The following is a 20,235-nucleotide window of genomic DNA, read 5'->3' on the forward strand; positions in this document are numbered from 1 at the left end:
GATGAAATATTTTTTCACTTTAAAGCTGGCAACTTTTTGGACTGAATCTCAACTCAAGAAGGGGTTTCAGCAATCGAACACCTAAACCAAAGCTATAGCAGTTCCTGACATCAAAAATTAAGACCTCCAAGCAGATCCCATTTGAGGGGGGGAAAAAATGGGGGCCCAACAAACCACCTTACTCCCACTGACATCAATGAGGTTTTGCCATTCATGTCCACTGGAGCAGGGTCGGGAACTAAACCTAAAAGCAAGTTCAACCTTGCTGCATCTGAAATAGTGCCTTTAAAGGTACAAGGAGAAAAATACAACTCTTATACAAGTACAAGTACAAGTGGAAAAATGAATCACAAATGTCTCATCTACAGCCAATAATGGTGTTCTATTGAGGAAGCCAGATTTATGAGGCATCTAAGACTCAACAGGCTGTGCACGGGGCCGACACACTTTGAGAAGACTAAGTGCCATTGAAAAGAATTATGGGGGTACTCAGATAGTGAAAGGACATCCATACCTGTTCAATGGTGAAAAGTTTCTTGAGAGCACAGAGATGCTACAGGAGCTTGCAGTGCCTTGGCACCAAAGAGAGCAGCTGACGGCTGAATTAAGCTGGGGACAGGGGTGGGAAGGGGGAGAAGGGAAAGAAATATGAGCCCTTTTATAGCAGTTGTAGACCAGAAACAGCTTTTCTGATCCACGTGTCAACACTGATGGGTCCTTTTTCTTTTACAGATGGATCAGATGAATTATCACTGCATGATCAGATAACATTATATACATATCAGAGAGAAGGAGAAAAGCCATATTTTCAAATACTGTATGCTCCCCAATCTTAACTTGGGTTGAGTAGGGTCTCCGGGGCCTCATTTTCTGACCTTGGAACCTGTGTGTTTAAGTATAGGAATATATCCTTAATTTGTCATTTTTCATGGCAGATCATAAATGTAAGCCAGGAACTTGGATGAAGCCACACAGCAAAATGTATTGGAGGAACTACTCAAATTCTTTATACAGTATGCCGCTACATGGAAAAGACACACTGATATATTACTTCTATTTTTTTATTGAATTTAATTTCAATTATGTCTCATCTTGAATAAAACCAAGTGCCACATTAATGGCATCTTCAATAAACAGAAGGACAAAATTACTCAAATTGTACAGACAATGCACAATTTACTCCAAATTCAATATTGCCAACATTTTTTGTTTTTAAAACAGTGTTTTTTAAAACTTATTCCTAAGTAACTGCTACTTATTTGGCTTCAGCTCTTAAATACATAGTAAGGTATATGATGAGAGAAAACAGTATCTATTCTTATCAGAACTCTTAAAAGCCAATATTATTAGAACACCACCAAAATAAATATTTACATATTCAGACAGATTTCTTCAATCTGCCTACAAAAGTGTTTGAGTCTTGATTTCAGCTTTTATATCAGAACTGTAGTTCCATTTCATCCTGTCTTAGGTCAGCACATTTAGACATGGAAAACAGAGTTTCAGTAGTTTTGAAAAGGGGGGGAATTAATCAGGTGAAAGCATTTAAAGGATTTTGTGAAAATCTTCCAAATTCTCAGGAACAAGGCATGGTCCATGTTTTCTGTGTTACTAAGCTTTATATTATTTGTGCTCAATAGTCTGACTTTAAACATCCAATGTATTGGGAAAAAAAATCTCTTTTAGCAGTGGCTATGTTCCATTGCATATTAAAAACTCTGAACTCGCAGTCTTATAAGCCTCAACAAAGTAAACAGAGCTTCATGCAAGAGTTGGCCTGAGCAGACGGAGTGCAGGATCAGGACCAAAGTAGTTGTAATTAAAAAAATCAAAAACTATTATTAACTCACTTGTGACTTCCCCAAGTAGGATTTAAAGACGAGCTGAAGCCTAAAAATTCAAGACCATTTTTCCCTATACATCACAACATCTGTTAGAGTATCATATCCAATTATAGCAGCAGCTGATGTAGCAAAAATAACTTTAATGGACAATGCTAAAAAAAAGTTAAAATACCCATCCTCAGGTTTCTGGATGTCCTTTAATGAAAGTTTTGGGACATGAGGAATGCAGGATTGGACCCCTATAGGTCTAGGAGCATTAAAGCTTTTGGAAAAAATGGTATTTAACAAAAGAAAGTCATAACTATATCACAACTGTACAGTACTTAAATACAGGATGGCTTGTTTCAACCAGTCACTTGTTAATTCCAACTATTACTGCTGACAACTGCACTGCACTAATGCAAGATAATGCCATAAAGCATGAACTAATTTGTTTAAGGGTATGAAACATTTAAAAAAAATTCAAACTGGTCAAACGAAGTGCAATAATTAAAAAAACTTTTTAAAACAAACTATTAAAATTATACAATTTTAGGGAAACTACAAGTTTAACCATAAAGATCTCTTTCCCTATGTAACAAACCTTAAAGTATTCAACAATACAATAATCAATAATACAGAAATGCCCTCTCATTTGTTACAAAAACAGAACTGTTAAAAGAATAGTTTTACTACACATCTGCTTGGAGGTTTGTTACTGTCTAATGACTTCATTGTACTTAAGAGCATAATTACCATCACAAAATGAGTGCACAGACACTAAACTAACTCTGCAGTTCTATTCTTAACCCCTTGCACAGGAGAACTACGCAAAGGGGGTACATTTTCTCTAAGTACTCAATAAGTTACAACACATGCTATGCACCCAGAGTCCTAAGAGAGTAGCACTTTACCAAAGCACTTTGTACATCTATTGCTTAACAGCTTCACACTGTATTAAAATTAGTTAGACGAGAAGTTCTAAAACAAATGCACATGCTACTTTTACAGTTCTGCTTACAGAATTTAGCTGTGGGATAAAAAGACTATCAATTGCATAAAATTTTACTTGGAAAAACTTTCCCAAGTTTGGTCCAAAAACAGGCTGAGAGTTTTGTTTTTTAAAAAAAAAAAAAAAAAAAGGATATGTAGGCTCTGCCACTGAGCATTGCTATTTATGGACTCTTAAAAACAGATTTATGGCAATAAGGAATAAGAAAGGCTGCCCATGAATGGCACAAATTGTAAAAGGATTGATAGTCTCTCCAGATCGATTTTGACTACTATCTTTATTTTGTAAGTAACTGAACTAAGTTAGAAAAGAATCCTGAAATTTATTGTCTACTATAGCCACAATAAATGAATCCATTCCTATTTAAAAACAATTTAATTTTCAATTAATTAATTGCTTTTCCAACTATCTGTGAATACAAGAAATATTTAAAAAAAAACCTTTAAAAGATTACAAAAGTGTTGAATTTAGTAGCAGCTATTAAAGCAAGATTCAAGCACAGTTTCAAGAGAACTTTCAAGAATGGAACTAGCCTTCTTTGTCAAAAATGTTCACAACCTTGCCAAAAACCTGAAAGAGAAACATTTAATTAAAATTATGGAACATTAAATATTCAGCCATTTTAAGTTAGACCACCACACACAGGTATTGATGGTAAATCAATATTTTTTAAAATGTACAATACATAGTTTGTTTTTTTAAAGACATGTGCATATCAGAATAGAGGTGAGGGAATCTGGCACCAAATTCTATTCAGTCTCTCATCTCCATCTATTTATTTTTTTTTTAGGTTATCAACATTATTACATTTTCTTTTTGTGTGGCAGCATAAGAGGAAACCATCAATAGCAGAAAACTCTTCAAAAGGGAATATTACATTTTAAAAAATCTAAACAAAAATACAGTTAAAAAAGAAAACAGGCCCGTCACAAGCAGATCCAGATAGGCGAATCCTTGTGGCTTGACTACAGGTGGTCTGTATGTACTGAACTAATTGCAAAATGGAGGGCCAATTTCCCAACCTTTATGATGTGAGGGTAACACCAATGATTAGTAAAACCAGAACTTTTTTCTACTTATGTTTAGTTTTTGCATTTCATTTAGCTTTAACGATGAAAAGAGACTAATACATTTCATTTTTGTTTTTAGTTAGTTTCTATTTTACTTTGTTTTTGTATTTCCATGCACTGGTATAAAAACTGCAGAGTTTGGATTGTACGGGAATATTTGTTTGATGCAAAACTGGTTCCCAGCTGCGGAGGAAAAAAATTCAATTTATGGAAACATTTTGTTAAAGGAGTGCTCTATATGAATATATGTAAACAATTAGTTAATAGTCAAGGTGGCAGTAGACAGAGCTTATGTATATGAAGCATAGTTCCTGGGTTTTGTAGAAGCAATAAAAGTTCCGGTTGTTTGCACTGCAAATGTCTTCCTTCAGATGCTATTTACATCAGTTCTTAACACATTTTATTTGGTTTTAGGTTTCATAAAAATATATTTTTACAAATTCTAAATTCTGGGCAAAATTTGATGAGACAGAGTCCATTTCAATTAGAGATGTAGCCAAACAAACATCCAGCTTTCAACCATCCTTCAACTTTAGGTAAGTGAATCATGATCCACCCTTGCTCCCCAGAACTCTCTTGGAAGAGTAGATTGAAAAATCTATATTATGATCCAGTCTGGTGACTGGTCTGGGATTGCACAATACCTTGTTTCACTGGGTCTCAGTGTTGAGAACTAGAGCTTGGTTCCTTGGACGTGAACGTGCAAAGGTTAATACCATTGTAATGCAATGCATTCAGCCCCAGGGTGAACAGGAAGCACATCATAACCCCAGTTGACTTACTACATGGAGCCCTCTCTAGCCCTCCTATCTTCCTGTGAGAAGGCAGCTTTTGAGAAGCAGGAAAAGGAGGTGATTAAAGGTGATAAATGGGGAACTCTTTTAAGAACCCTACCACTAAAAAAAAATTATTATATTTGACATTTCATAGGCAGACCAAAAAGACGAAGACTATATGTAAGGGATGGAGAGAAGGGATATCACTGACTCTACATCTCAGAAGAAGGGATCCAAAAATATATACCATGTAATTGTAAGCCCAACAATTTATTTGTCCTTGAAACTTACTTCATCAACAGATTTAGAGGCATCCACTTTCCTGACTTTTCCCATTTTCTCATATTGGTCTATTATGGGCTTAGTTGACTGCAGGTATGTGTGAAGTCTGTAAGACAGAAAAAGATGCATCATATCATACAAAGAAAACAAGAAACATAACTATGAAAAGTTCTGGGTACAGTACCTCTTTTCTAGACTCTCTCGGTTGTCATCACTCCTACCACTGCTCTTTCCTCTTTCAAGGCAGCGGCCAATACATATCTACCAACAAACACAGAATGAACCCTTAAAAGCATGTGACCATTATCTTTCTATATCTGAAGACTCAGTAACAAACCTTTGTCCTTTGTTCAATAGGCCTAGTTCATTAATGTGAAAACCAATTTAAGGGCGAGAGAGCCTGCGCACACATGGTTCAGTGCATATATTTTACAAAAGATTAGCTAGATCTAGACAGTATTATGAATTAGTTTTTGATTCACTTGCCTTTTTAATTGTGGCTTGGGAAATGGGGGGGGAGGGGCGGGAGATGATGGCTTACAGTTTCAAGAGTGACTAATGATTTTGGGTGCCCAATCTGAGACACTAAGATTGAATACCTAACTTTCAGAGAGCAGATGCTCAGCATTGTCTGAAAATCAGACTCTAAGTGTCAAGTTTAGCCATTAAAAATGAATACATTAAAAAAAATCCATTCGTCTTTTGAAAATACAAGCCTATAATATTTAAGATACACAACTAAAATGTTAACTTACTAGGTCTGAATGACAAGCGTCTTAATTTTTGCTCAGTCAATATCACTGTATTTTATTAAATTATTCTGATCTGTAATATATATATTGTGCATAAAATATAACTGGTTAATAGTTACTAAATACATATAAAGTTATAGTTTCTAATGTTAAATGAATAATCTTGATAATACATGGACAAATTTTTATATATGTCAAGATGCAAGAGGATTTTTTAAAACAATTTTTCATATGGAATAATTTCTGATTTAACTTAAATAAAGTAAAAGGCCATTCAGATATTATTGTAGATTACTAGAGCTAGTCAAACAAATTTGATTAAGAACCTTTGGGGAGGGGAAGACATTATCTTTTTTTCAAAAATGAAAGTTTTCTTTTAGTTTTTTCTCCTCTAATTTATCTGATTGATAGAAATTTCTGATGAAACAATTTAGCCTGTTTGTTCTTTAACATGTTTTTTTCAGCTGGTCATCTTTTGAATTCTCAAGTTTGACTGATCAGTTTAACTATGAGATTTTTTTTCCAAAATGGAACATTTGCTATTTTAAAATTGGAAAACAAAAAAAGATTTTTTTAAATTATAAAAAAAAAAAAAAAAAAAAATAAAAGTTCCCCAGAAGGTCAATCTACCTACCATTTTAAAAGTTTCAGTTTCTGACTAGCTCTAATGCTTACATCTCACTTCAGTTTGTGGTGTGCATGTGAGGAGCTGGGAGCAAGAGGTACTAGGAGCCGAGAGTGAGAACGTGAACTGTTGGAGGACTGAGGTGTACATGCATTATCAGACAGACATCAGGAGGAAGGTGCTATGGTGAGAAGAAAGAAGGGGTTGGGAGGAGGCCATGGGGAAGTAGCCCAGTGAGTTGTAGCCATCACACAGCTGTTTCGGGAAGCACTTTAGACAGCTGCATTCCACAGGGCCCTGGGCTGGAACCTGGAGTAGAGGGCGGTCCCAGGTTCCCCCCAAACATCCCAACTCCTGGTTAGACACAGGAAGAGTTGACCTGGACTGTGGGTTCATGAAAATGGCCAAACTGAGGGCTGCCGTGAATCTCCAAGGCGAGCAAATCCACCAATAAGCGCAAGATCCACCAAGATAGAGGAGGAACTTTGTCACATATGTGACACAATCCTTTTGATTTCAAAGGGTTCTTAAGGAAAAACCAAATTGTTCAGAATTGTTGTTCAATATAATTTCTTAACACAACTCTGGACATTTACTATTCTGAAGAACACAATAATAGCAATACCTAGATCTAAAACCAATTTACAAACGAGGTTAGCTGCCAAGTGAACTACCAAAAATCCACAGTAATCATAGCCCTAGGACTTCCTTCTCATGTTGCTAATGCTCGTGAATATTGGAAAATTCAGTACCTCCAACACAGTTTTACTTTTCTCGCTGTCTGCCTCTCATCATACAACAACATGTGAGAAAGGTACACAGCAATGATATTTCAATACCTCGTTGTCACAGTCGAAAAACAGAACAAAAGACACGTCTGCTTTTCCATCCATAGTCTTATTCCAACCTTGAAGATTGTCTTCATTTCTCGGGAATCCATCAATCAAGAATTTGTACTTTTGGACATTTGCAGCCATTGTTTGATCCATAGCCTAACAGATAGCACAGTTCAGTTCAAGAACTTCTTACACACAAAATAAAATATTTGTCTATTAACTTTTGGTCAGATGTTGACATGATTTACAAACTTTTAACATGAGAGTTTTATTGGACCATCATCTGTTAGTGAAAGAGAAAAGCTTTGGCGCTGACACAGAGCTCTTCAGGTATGGGAAAAGTAAGGTACTCGGACTTTCACAGCTGAATACAAGGTGGAACAGATTGTTTAGCGTAAGGAGTTAACACATATTGTAAGAGATCATTCAAAATTAAGTGGCCAGTTAACACCTCTGCAGTCATAGGAAAAAAGAGAGGCAAGGATTAGAAAGGGCCCCAAAGGGTCACATGCCCCTCCCCAAACATGGGGGGTTGGGGGGAGATAGAACCAGCAGCCAGGAAGATGAAGGGGCGGGGCCAGAACCACTCCTCTTCGGGCCACATCTGGAAGTAGCTCCATATGCCAGGGGGAGCTGGCGCAGCAGGAGGACAGAGACCTCTTACAAAATACAATGTGCCCTGAATGTACTTGGTTTTGAATTAGTTTCAGTTTAAAGCTTCAGAGAAAACATTATAAAAATAATAAAATGTATCAAGTGCCCTCTTTGTGCTTTATGTAATGAAAGGCATTGCCTCTTGCTTTCTGTAAGGACCATAACATAGCCATATGTTATTTTAATGAAAAGCAAATTTACAACATGCACCCATTGCCTATCATCTTCCTCTTGCTGACTTCAAAGGGAGGGAAATGTTTTCTCAGGCTACACCCACTACCTTGTTTCCTTGGAAAGGTGAACCATCAAGACAACAACATTCACTTTTCTTACCCTCTTCAACAAGCTGATAGTAATCTCAACTGGTACAATTGCTCCCTCTTGAATATATTTTTCAATTAGTTCTCCATACTGAGAGCCTGGTCTTTTTCGTTCATGTCGAAGGAGATCGCCTGCAGAAAGGTGGGTGTACCCATATTTCTGAAATACGTATAACAATAGTGTTAAGCAGATGAAGACTCCTTTGAGTAAGTACATATACTAAATTAACCTAGCTGTTAAAATTAATTACATTATCCTATTAATAAAAAGGCAAATTTACAGCCAATAATAGCCAGTTTGGATAAAAAGCATTCTATTTTCAGCCTCTGTCATGATTTCACAGTATACCCAATATGTGCAGGAAGCCTGGCAGACTGTTGCACCTTGGGTAAAAATTTTCAAAAATGCCTAAGTGACTTTTGAAAATGAGACATAGGCTCCTTAGGCCTGGTCAACACTAAAAACTTAGGTTAGTTTAACTACATTGGTCAAGTGTGAGAAAAATCCACATACCCCAAGTGGCTTAGTTAAACTGACCTAAATCCCCATGTAGACAGCACTAGATTGAAGCTCCTGCTTCATAGGGGGGTGGATTATCTTTGCCAATGAGAGAACCCCTCCCGTTGGTGTAGATCATGTCTACCCTGTGCTGCTGTAGCGTTTTAAGTATAGACAAGCCCGTAGTCACTTAGATACCTTTGAAAATGTTACCCCTTGTAATGAATTAGATGTTTAAAGTAAACCAAAAGACTAAAAGATACATGTTACAGTCCCACCCAAAATACATGGCTATTTAGAAATTCACTGGCAATTTTAGTCAGTAGATCAAATTTTAATTTAGCAAGTGAAAAGGAGTCAAAACAGCTGCTTTACTTGGTAAGCTTAAAGGCAGGTTTGTATTTTAAAATATTTACCTACCTTTACTGCGGATATGGGACTACTATATGTTTTGATTAGAGTTCTTTATTTAGAGAGGGAACATGCTCCAAGCACAGTGCTGGAAGCCAGAAATACCTGCTTTCTACTTCTGACTCTGACGTCTTCTGTGGCCTTGATCAAATCACTTATACTCAGCTGTAAAAGCTGTTTGAATAATGGATTTTTTTGGTCTGTTGGCGATTCCAAGAAACTGCTTAAAATAGTTGTGAGCCAAACAAAATGGTTCATTTCATCTGAGCATTTTTTTACATTTTTAGTTCTTTTTAAAATCAACTTTTAATTTTGAAATTTCCTTTATGTCAAATAAAAAATTGGAGGAGTCCGGTGGCACCTTAAAGACTAACAGATTTATTTGGGCATAAGCTTTCGTGGGTAGAAAAACCCACTTCTTCAGATGCATAGGGTGAAAATTACAGATACAAGCATAAATATACTGGCACATAAAGAAAAGGGAGTTACCTTACAAGTGGAGAATCAGTGATGACAAGGCCAATTCAATCAGGGTGGATGTTGTCCACTCCCAATAATTGATGAGGAGGTGTCAATACAGAGAGGGAAAATTGCTTTTGTAGTGAGCCAGTAACAGTCTCTATTCAAGCCCAAATTAATGGTGTTAAGTTTGCAAATGAATTGTAGCTCTGCAGTTTCTCTTTGAAGTCTGTTTTTGAAGTTTTCTGTTGAAAGATGGCTACTTTTAAATCTGTTATTGAAATTCCAGGGAGACTGAAGTGTTCTCCTACAGACTTTGTATGTTATCATTCCTGATGTCTGATTTATGTCCATTTATTCTTTTACGTAGAAACTGTCTGGTTTGGCCAACGTACATGGCAGAGGGGCATTGCTGGCACATCCTCTCCCCTGGAGGAGAATTGTTTGTAACAAAGCTTTATCACAGAATCAGACTATCAGGGTTGGAAGGGACCTCAGGAGATCATCTAGTCCAACTCCCTGCTCAAAGCGAGACCAATACCCAACTTTTGCCCCAGATCCCTAAATGGCCCCCTCAAGGACTGAACTCACAACCCTGGGTTTAGCAGGCCAATGCTCAAACCCCTGAGCTATCCCTCCCCCTACACACATGATGGCACACATTACATTAGTAGATGTGCAGGTGAATGAGACCCAGATGGTGTGGCTCATATGACTGGGTCCTATGATGGGGACAGAGTAGGCAATAGAGTTTGTTACAGGGATTGGTTCCTGGGTTAGTGTTTCTGTGGTGTGTAGTTGCTGGTGAGTATTTGCTTCAGGTTGGGGGCTGCCTGTAAGCGAGGACTGGCCTGTCTCCCAAGGTCTGTGAGAGTGAGGGACTGTTTTCCAGGATAGGTTGTAGATTGTTGATGATGTGCTGGAGAGGTTTCAGCTGGCCAGTGGTGTTCTGTTATTTTCCTTGTTGGTCCTGTCCTGTAGTAGGTGACTTCTGGGTACCTGTCTCGCTCTGTCAATCTGTTTCCTCACTTCCCCAGGTGGGTATTGTAATTTTAAGAATGCTTAATAAAGATTAATAATTAATGTTTGTCTCCGTCTGAGGGATTGGAGAAAATGTGGTTGTATTTTAGGGCTTGGCTGTAGACAACGGATTGTGTGAGGTGTCCTGGATGGAAGCTGGAGGCATGTAGGTAAGAATAGCGGTCAGTAGGTTTCCAGTATAGGGTAGTGTTTATGTGACCATCACTTATTTGCACTGTAGTGTCCACGAAGTGGATCTCTTGTGTGGACTGGTCCAGGCTGAGGTTGATAGTGGCATGGAAATTGTTGAAATCCAGGTGGAATTCTTCAAGGGTCTCCTTCCCGTGGGTCCATATGATGAAGATATAATCAATGTAGCACAAGTAGAGGAGGGGCGCTAGGGGATGAGAGCTGAGGAAGCATTGTTCTAAGTCAGCCATAAAAATGCTGGCATACTGTGGGGCCATGCGGGTACCCATAGCAGTGCCGCTGCCTGGAAGGTATAAGTTGTCCCTAAATCTGAAATGGTTGTGGGTGAGGACAAAGTTACAAAGCTCAGCCACCAGGTATGCTGTGGCCTCATCAGAGATACTTGTAGTCCATCTTTGTGTGGAATATTGGTGTAAAGAGGTTCTATGTCCATGGTGGCTAGGATGGTGTTTTTAGGAAGATCACCAATCATTGTAGTTTCTTCAGGAAGTCGGTGGTATATGCTTATATCTGTAATTTTCACTCCATGCATCTGAAAAAGTGTTTTTTTTTTTTAAACCTACGAAAGATTATGTCCAAATAAATCTGTTAGTCTTTAAGGTGCCACTGGACTCCTCATTGTTTTTGTGGATACAGACTAACACGGCTACCCCACTGATGATAAAAATTGGAAAAGTTTCATTTACAAAATGTCATAATAAAATGTTTTGATTTCTTCTTAGGGGTGTTTTTTTGTTGTTGTTGTTGACCAAAACAATCTGGCAAAATCGACATGAATTGGCAAAATGTTTTGGTGTGATCCAATCTGCATATTTGCCAAAAAATGTTTTCGTTAAAAAATTTCACCCAGCGGTAGTCCACAGTTTCCCTATTTGCTAAATGGGGATAACATTACTAACCAAATGCTAACAGCGTTGTGAGAAGGAGTTAATGTTCGCCAATTGCTTTGGGGATGTAATATACTAAGTAGTAGGAACTATATGTATATTAGGTAGTTTTCATGAAGTTGTCCTGGTTTCTTTATTCTTATTTTAAAAAAAAAAAAAGAAAAACCCTGTTTTGTATGCATTTCAGTTATATGCATACATTGAAACCAGGAAACTGAGCACATATGTTGAGCCAGGTGGCAGTCTCCAGGGAGAGTGTCAGGATGCGACACGGGTAATTCATGAGAGAAGCTAGTGTCTTCCCCTAGTGCTGATGTGGCAGTCCAGGCTAAGCAGCTAGACTGATGCTATTAGAAATCTCTCACTGTACTGTATAGAAAAAAATACAGCAGGGAGTCTATATACAAACATATCATACAGATAGCAGTATTTAGTCTAAACATCTATCACTCTTGTATTTTGTGGTCAATTAAGGCATTTTAAAAACATTAAAATGCTCTAACATAAAACCTCACCAAAAAGCGCGTGTTAGACCTATGCTTTTCTAAGGCACCCATCACCATAGAATCTAGACACCAGAAGTAAAATGCATATGTGATCATACTGTACAGAGAACAGATTTCAGAGTTCAGAATGATAAATCTCAGCAGGAAAAAGTTAGAAAAGGAGAATTTTCATAGTTGTACTAGTGTCAGTTAACTACAGAAATGTCAAGTACATAAGGTCTTTTTCAAAAGTAAGTTCTTAATATTACATAAAACGTTAACAAGATTACACATAACTAGTTCTATAAAACAGGTATTAGAGACATAACCTAGGAACATACCAAAATTAAATTACAATACTAAGAATACAAAATAGAGTACGTATGTATATCTTTACTCTAAGTTTTGGTCTGGAACAAAAAAGATTTTAGGGTTATCCGCTTGGCTGCAGTGATAGCCACAGCAAATTTCAAAATAGGAGCCTGGGCAGAATAGTAACGTGCATACTTCCCTTTTATGGCTGTGATCTTGAGATTTAAAAACTTGGCTACTAAATAAATACATTAGACATATTACACAACTCACCAAGCAAGCTTAAAAATATTTAGTTGCTTTCCAACTCTACCCACAGAAGCCTGGAAAGGCAGTTTTGCTATAATCACAATTTAAGAAACGATATAATTACTTAAATCCCCAAAAAACTGCAGACAGCTGGAGAAAAAAAAAATAAAGCATGCAAGATTTTGCCCTAAATGACCATGAAGAGAAACTCTAGCTACATTCTCTATTACCTTACTGTATTTTTGTTCAAATGGCCGTTGCATTTAGATATGCTTATTTAATTGTAAATCTACACATTAACTATGAACTGCAGAAGCCATAAACCAGAGTAAAGCTTTTTATAAGCAATAAGTTTTACTCTCCAGAACCTAAAATTAACATGTAGCTCTTCTTGCTTCAATTAAAGAATTATGATATTTTTAACATGAAGTTAAACATTAAGGAGAAAAGAGGAAGAGAAAATAATCCCCTTGGTTTCATGGGATTACAACACCATTTAATTTTCCTCAGCATTTTTTCTTTTCATGCAAGAAGAAATATTGACTCAATCTTTGGAATTCTCTTTACAACAGCAAACTAAAATAGTTTTAAATAGATGAACAGGAAAGAGCAAAACAAAAGTATTTTAAAGTGAGTTTGTTAAATAGGGATGTTTCTAATTACATTAAATTCTAATTTGGAATGCTTTTCAGAATGGATTAGTTGGGCTACATAACAGACAGCCTGCTCCTCCAGAATTCGTTAAATTTTCAAACACATTCCAGCTTTCTCCCATGCTGCCTCTCATGCTTGGGAGGAGCTCCCTGCAAACATCCATAAAGCTACCTCATTATCCTTCTTCTAACTCTCCTTCACTGAGATGTCTATGGAAAACTTATAAGTCTGCTAACACCACTGCCTATGATGCTGTCTCATTGTTTCACTGTATTTCCATTTCACTGTTTCCATCCTGTTGTCTATTGTCTTATACTTAGATTGTAATCTGTTTTGAGCAGGGACCATCATGTTGTTCTATTTGTACAGCATCTAGCACATCCATGAGGTCCTGATCCATGATTGAGGCACGTAAGTGCTTTGGGTAATGCAAATAATAAACTATAGTAACTCAATGGCAAAACATCCATTCGTTGACTTTCATGAGATCAATATCCAAAGGAAACACTTAGATTTAAATCTTGTAAATAAATGTGGCAAAGAATCTTGATTTCCAATCTTTAAATGGAAGATTGCTGAGAAATGATACTCAACCGGTTGCTGCCTGTCTTCATGAAGCTATCTCTTTATGGCTCTCACAGGAGTGCTCCCTCTTGTCTCATGCAAGGCAAGCATTTAGAAAGTGAACTGGAGTTAAAGAGATTTATTTTCTCTCCTAGAAGCCAGGAGATGTCATCAGCAAAACTTTTGTCTTTCGGGGTGTGCGTGTTTTTTAACACCTCTGAAAGACAAAAGTTAGGCTCTCCTGCCAATAAAGCTAACCCCACTTGTTGGGGGGTAGGAGTCTTTTGGCATTCAATTGCCAGCGTAGACATAGCCTTAGTTCTTTTTGTTATGTCTCTTAGTTCCATGAGTGAAAGTAACTTAAAGGACTAACCTGTACGCAGGGAGGCTGGGCTCCTGGGCGGTGGGGGGGGAGAGGCAGTGGCTCTGGGACCCTGGAAGGGGCGGGGCCTTGGTCAGAAGGGGCAGGGCTGGGGCCAGACTCCCCTAGCCAGCCCTTCAGCACTGCCTGGCCTGTGCCACCTGGGGCTCCGGCAGTGATTTAAAGGGCCCAGAGCTCCAGCCGCTGCCCCTTTTGCCCCCTCCACCCTATAATATCCCGGTACCAACACAGCTACACCACCACTTTATGCAATCTTAAATGTCAGTTTTCAGTCTGGACTAAATTTTTATAACAAGGTTATATGGTATGTAGAACTAGGGTATAAAGTAATAGTGGAGAAACTATAACGGTACTCTACCACGCATCACTAGAAAACAGAAACAAAAATGCTAGTGCCAGGACTTGCGGTTTTTCCTTCTGTAGTTTAAGCAATGTGGGCGTTGTTATGGTTCTTAGTCATTGCTTTCATGTGGGTGTGGACAAACCTCCATCATTTATGGCACTCATCATGCATAAAATATCCAAGTCTACTCCTAAAAGGCTCTATTTGGAGGCATTTAGACTTAAATACACCATAACTATCCAACAGAACAGAATTTCATCATCCTGATTTTTAAAGAGGTCTGCTTCTGTATGTAAAGAATTGTCAGCTATTAACCATCAGCTATTCCCCCATCTCTTCTAAACATCTTTTCCATCTTAAAGTACTGTTAAACTAAAAAGAATTTGAAATATTTAGAAAAGTTGTGTGAAATTCTATAATTAAATCATGTAATCTCTTAATGCCAGTTTGAAAGTCTTTGATGGCAGAAAAGACAATGATTAATTTAACACAGGACACACATAAAGCACATAAAGACTCATTCTGCACAACTTGTGACCTCCATCACATTCAGCAGCTGAGCAAAGTTTCACTTCTATTTTTGCTTATAATATAATCTGATTTTCACAATTTACAGCGTACACTACTGTAAAGCACCATATTTGATTTGAGATTGTTCTGGGCCAAAAGATATGGAGGATTTTTCTGAGGCAGGTTGTATGGAATGAAGACAGTTTGGACATGTCATACTTTCTCATTCCCCAGCATTCTGCACTATAAAGTAATGTTGAAAGTACGCAACTCTGATAATCTCAAACCAAGATCTAGAGCACCTTCATTGCCAGGAGGCGTTGGAGATGGATCGGTCGTGTGCTTCGGATGGAAACTGATTCTATCACGAGAGCAGCAATAAGATGGACGGACACCTGAAGGCAAGCGAAAACGAGGCTGCCCAAAAACAACATGGCGAAGGAAGCCAAGCTGAAAAAATTGGAGCACAGCTAGGGAACCATTGAAAGACTTGCCAGAAAGACAGAAATGTAGGAGCTTCATCACTGCCCTAAATGCCAGAGGCATAATAGGAACATGATGATGATGAAAGCACCATATACCTCTGGAATAATAAACCCGTTGTACCTGATATTGCAACCCCCCACAGTATCTTTGAGGGACATTCTCTTAAGTTTATTAATGGTTTATGTATGATTGTGTTCCACTCCACAAGGAAGGGTTACCAACAGCTTTTCCAGGAACTACAAACAGTAGGGGGTAATTAAGTCAAGTCATTGAGTGGACCATGGAGGGGACCACAGTTGTGTTAGGCACTGTACAAATACAAAAGATACCTTGGAGAAAGGAGTAAGAAACAGGGGACACAGAAGGTACGCCAACACTGTAATAAAAGAGACTGCAGCATGGCCGCAGCTGGCTTGAATTAGCTGACTCAGGCTCATGGGACTAAAAATTGCAGTGTAGATATTTGGGCTTGGACTGAAGCCTGGGCTCTGAAACCCTGCAAGGACGATGGGTCTCAGAGCCTGGACCCAAATGTCTACAGACTGCAATTTTAACCCTGCAACTCAAATCAGGGCTTGTCTACATTGAAAAAACTGCAGCAGTGCAGCTCCACCACTGTAATGCTTCAGTGGAGACACCTACTCCAGTGGGAGGGGTTCTGATTGAAGTAGGTACTCCACCTCCCTGAGAGGCCATAGCTAGTGCGAAAGAAGAATTCTCCCATTGATTTAGCACTGTCTATGCTCAGAGGGGTTGGTTTAATTGCATCGCTCAGGGGTGTGGATTTTTCACACCCTTGAGCCATGTAGTTATATTGACAGAATTTCCTAGTGTAGACCAGGCCTCAACTGACCCGCGCTCTGAGACTCAGTGCCAAGGGTTTTTTTATTGCAGTGTGGATGTATCCAAAGAGGCCCTAGCAGAAAGGTAAGGGGAAAATGGGACACATGGGTCCCTGGACCCTGGCAAGCACGCCCATCAGCTCTAGCTAGGTCTGTGATTGTTGTTAATCGTGAACATCTTCCTGCACAATACCACCCGCACCCCCAATCTTAACGCTGCCCCTGGTACTGTGGATAACATGCAGACACAGAACTTGACCTACACACACACACGAGTCTAGTATCAGAGTAGCAGCCGTGTTAGTCTGTATTCGCAAAAAGAAAAGGAGTACTTGTGGCACCTTAGACACTAACAAATTTATTAGAGCATAATGAAGTGAGCTGTATCTCACGAAAGCTTATGCTCTAATAAATTTGTTAGTCTCTAAGGTGCCACAAGTCCTCCTTTTCTTTTTACGAGTCTAGTATGTACGTCTGTGCCTCTATCGCACACACCCCTTGCAGAGATGCCCGTTTCCCCAGCTTTGCACTGAAGGAGCTAGGGCCCTAGAGGCTGGGAGTTCAGTCTGGGTGCCCAGAAGGGAAATGGGGGGGCTCCAATGTGCACTTGGAGAAACAAGTGGGTTTCTTTTCAAATACACCAAAAATAGCCTTTTGCCCCTTTAACCCAGACTGAGAGCCAGAACTTCCCTAACCGCCTAGACATAGAAACCGAACCCCAGGGAGACCATTATAACGGGCCGCCTCCCACCCCCATCCCTGGGGTCCCCGCTCACCCCTGGTGCGGGGCCGGGGAAACGAGACCCCGCGCAGGCTGAGCCACAAGACTGCCAGTCCCGCCATGCCCCGCGCCGCTTGGCAGGGAAGATGCCAAGAGCCCCGCGCCGCGTTGCATGCTGGGGGCTGTAGTCCGCTCGCTCTCCGAGGCGGCGGCGGCGGCGGCGAGGGGGAGTTTGCGGACACCGAGACCCTCCCCGCGGCGCTTCTCACCTCCACGATGCGGGCGCATTGGGTCCCCTTGCCAGCCCCGGGCCCGCCCAGGACGAACACAACCAGCGGCTTCATGAGGAGGAGGCGGCGGCGCAGAGCGGCGGCGGTTCGGAGGCAGCGAGCGCGAGGGCTGAGGCGAGCCGCTACCAGCAGCAGGCCGCGATAGACCATGCACGGCCCGGGGGGGGGGGGGCAGGCCAGACCGCCACCGGCAGTCACACGCCGGCTGCTGACGTCGGAGGGAAAGTGCTTCCGGGTGCGGAGGCGCGCGGGGCGCTGTCGGCAGCTGGGCTGGGGGTGGGGCCGTGGTGACGTGACACCTGGCGGGCGCGCGGGCGGCCCCGGGGCTTTGCCCCCGCGCAGCGGGAGCCTGCGGAGAGCGCGGCCCGTGCAGAGGCGGGGGGCAAGGCCAATTGTGGCGGGTGTTCAGACACGATCCGTGGGGGAGCCGTGACACAGCCCGCTGCTGAGCTCGCGGGGTTCTTGCTCCCTTCGCTGCTCTCGGACCGCTGCGCGCGGTACCCCTGTGAAAGCCCAAGCTGTAGTGGGCTTCACTCCCCTTTGCACCACAAGGCCTAGGCTGCCCCTCTGGGCAGATGTCTGCGGATCTGCTCAGCCACGGGGTTCACCCCACGCCGCCCACGTGTTCCCAGCCAGCAATTGTCCCTTTTTTGACGTAGCTACTCTAGCTGCCTGGGGAAATCGGTAAAGGTGCCCCAGAGAAACTGCCCTGCCAGCTGTTCAGTTTTATGGGTTCACAACGCCAGGACATCCGAGAGGATCCTGATCCTCCCGGATGTCCTGGGTTTTGGCACCTCAGAGGTGGCACTCCTTCTCAGTGAGCACCTGTTGGGGAGCACGCAACTAACAGGAATTTCAAGTCTGAGCAGTGTTGCATAAAAGCAATACCGTACACTTGAGACTTGTATAAGTGCCTGGGAACCTTCAGGAGGAATGATATAAGGGCAGATTCAGGGCTTGACTTTACCGCCTTTCGGTGACTTATTTTTCTGAAGATGGGTATGCAGTATGCATACAAGAGCTTTGTTTCAGAAATGCTGAGGTTTCTACATACCTCCAGTTTCAGGCTTGTCTTAATATAGATCTGCATCATTTGCACCGATGGTCCGCCTGTACTAACTCCCCATCTCCAGAACATGTAGCCAGTAAGATATAGTTCTCCCTAATAAAAACAATTAAAATGCCCTGGCAAAGAAACAAATCTGTAGTTATTTGGAAATAACTACTTAAAACATACCTGTGGTGACAGGCTACTGTTTGGAGACAGCAAAAGTCAGAATAGTGCAAAGTTCATTGTAGTATAAAGCAAATAATACAGAAAGTTACCAGTTCTGTGTAAAAGGTAACTATCAATACTCAGGTGAATGTTATGGTTTTTCGGGACAACAGCTGTGCTATTGTTAGGTTGTTCAAGGAGATATCTAAAATATAAGACAGACTATATAATTATGCTGTTGATTTTTTTGATTAACAACTTATATTTTAATTTTAGAAGCTTTCCTTATGGTTTGTGTATTAACCTAATTTCACTAGATTGGTTGTGAGTACTGATTTGGTTTGGTTCTTAATCACCAGCATAGCAAAGTCATCAGTATTTCCTGCGTGTGAGGTGACCATGTATTAGTTGATTTCTGGCATTTCATTTTTGTTATACAAATATTTTTAATCCTGTTTACATACTCAATTTAGATGGCATTTGATATCCCAGAGAGCTAATCTGGTCTGGTGGTTAAAGCTGAGAGCTGGGAGCCAAGAGGTACTTGGTTTTAAACCTGGCTTTGTCCGTAATTTAGTATGTGGACTTGATTAAGTCACTTGGGCCTCCTCTATCCAGCCTATGTGTGCGTAACTTTATGCACATGAATGGTTCCACTTAATAATAGGACTATGTACCTTTGTAAAGTTAAGCACTTACTTTAAGTGTCTGCAGGATCCGGACCTTAACCCCTCTATCTCAATTTTTCCATATATAAAGTAGAAATAATAACACCTATTTTGTAAGGATATTGTAAAGACTAGTTAACATTTGGAAACTTATATAAGGCCCTGATCTGGTGCTTTGGTCCATTCCACACAATGCATGTGTAAAGTAAAGCATGTGTGCAAGGGTGGTCTATACACACCAGTTCCACTTGTTTAACTAAATTGTTTTCTAAATCTAATTAGTTAAATTGGTCCTCTTATGTGGACACTCTTATATTTGTGTAAGAGTGGTTAATATCATTTTAGCTGGAAGCTTTGATTGGAGTGTTCATGTCAACAAACTTAAACATGCATTTGTGTGGGCAGTATTGGGTCCTAAATTACTAGTAATAAAAATAAAGTAATTATCTAGTGTTAAATTTTGACTTATACTTTAGATTTGGTAAGAGCTGTTATGTTTTTGTTGTTCAATAACTCCTTAATGCCAATATAATGGTTTCCCTAACTTTTTTAAAAAGTCCATGTAAATAGTTAAGATATCTATCTCCCTACAATGCTTGTAATCCAAACCTTGTGCTAGTGCATGAGAACATGAAATTGACTAAAAGCTGATTACAACCAAAAGTGAAACTGAGTAGTTTGTTTTCATTGCCCCTAAGAGAAATGCAAAAAATAGAGTATAAATAATAGAAAAAAATCACTCATTTTTTTTTAGATTTAATCCCATAAGGTTCTACTTGTATTGTAAATTAAATATTTAAAATAATTCTTAACTGTTTCTCTTTTTTAAGTTTTAGCATTGGTGGCAGACAGCTTTTTGTAGTGTGCAAAATGTCAC

At 39.8% G+C, this 20,235-nt stretch overlaps 2 protein-coding genes across 3 annotated transcripts in view; one reads left to right on the forward strand and one right to left on the reverse strand.

Moving 5' to 3' along the window:
• Positions 1–1,051: 1,051 nt before the first annotated feature.
• CMPK1 (cytidine/uridine monophosphate kinase 1) lies at positions 1,052–17,729 on the reverse strand. 2 transcript variants are annotated; one of them, XM_043491258.1, is made up of 7 exons: positions 17,454–17,729; positions 8,164–8,310; positions 7,180–7,332; positions 5,148–5,224; positions 4,973–5,069; positions 4,550–4,733; positions 1,052–3,405 (listed from the first exon to the last, which is right to left on the reverse strand). In XM_043491258.1, exons 1-6 carry the CDS (start codon positions 17,622–17,624, stop codon positions 4,566–4,568), a joined length of 813 nt encoding a protein of 270 aa, XP_043347193.1. In that variant the 5' UTR covers positions 17,625–17,729; the 3' UTR covers positions 1,052–3,405; positions 4,550–4,565. The 2 variants fall into 2 exon arrangements, with proteins under 2 accessions (XP_043347193.1, XP_038270206.1); XM_038414278.2 differs by lacking the exon at positions 4,550–4,733.
• Positions 17,730–18,451: 722 nt separating this feature from the next.
• The window catches only part of STIL (STIL centriolar assembly protein), a 36,177-nt gene continuing 34,393 nt past the window's right edge, over positions 18,452–20,235 (forward strand). Inside the window, exons 1-2 of the mRNA XM_043491255.1 lie at positions 18,452–18,619; positions 20,188–20,230. Coding sequence (XP_043347190.1) covers positions 20,229–20,230 — 2 coding nt within the window. The 5' untranslated portion in view covers positions 18,452–18,619; positions 20,188–20,228. The remainder of the gene's footprint in view (positions 18,620–20,187; positions 20,231–20,235) is intronic.

This window comes from Dermochelys coriacea, chromosome 8 (genome assembly GCF_009764565.3).
Source record: "Dermochelys coriacea isolate rDerCor1 chromosome 8, rDerCor1.pri.v4, whole genome shotgun sequence".
NCBI lineage: Eukaryota > Metazoa > Chordata > Testudines > Dermochelyidae > Dermochelys > Dermochelys coriacea.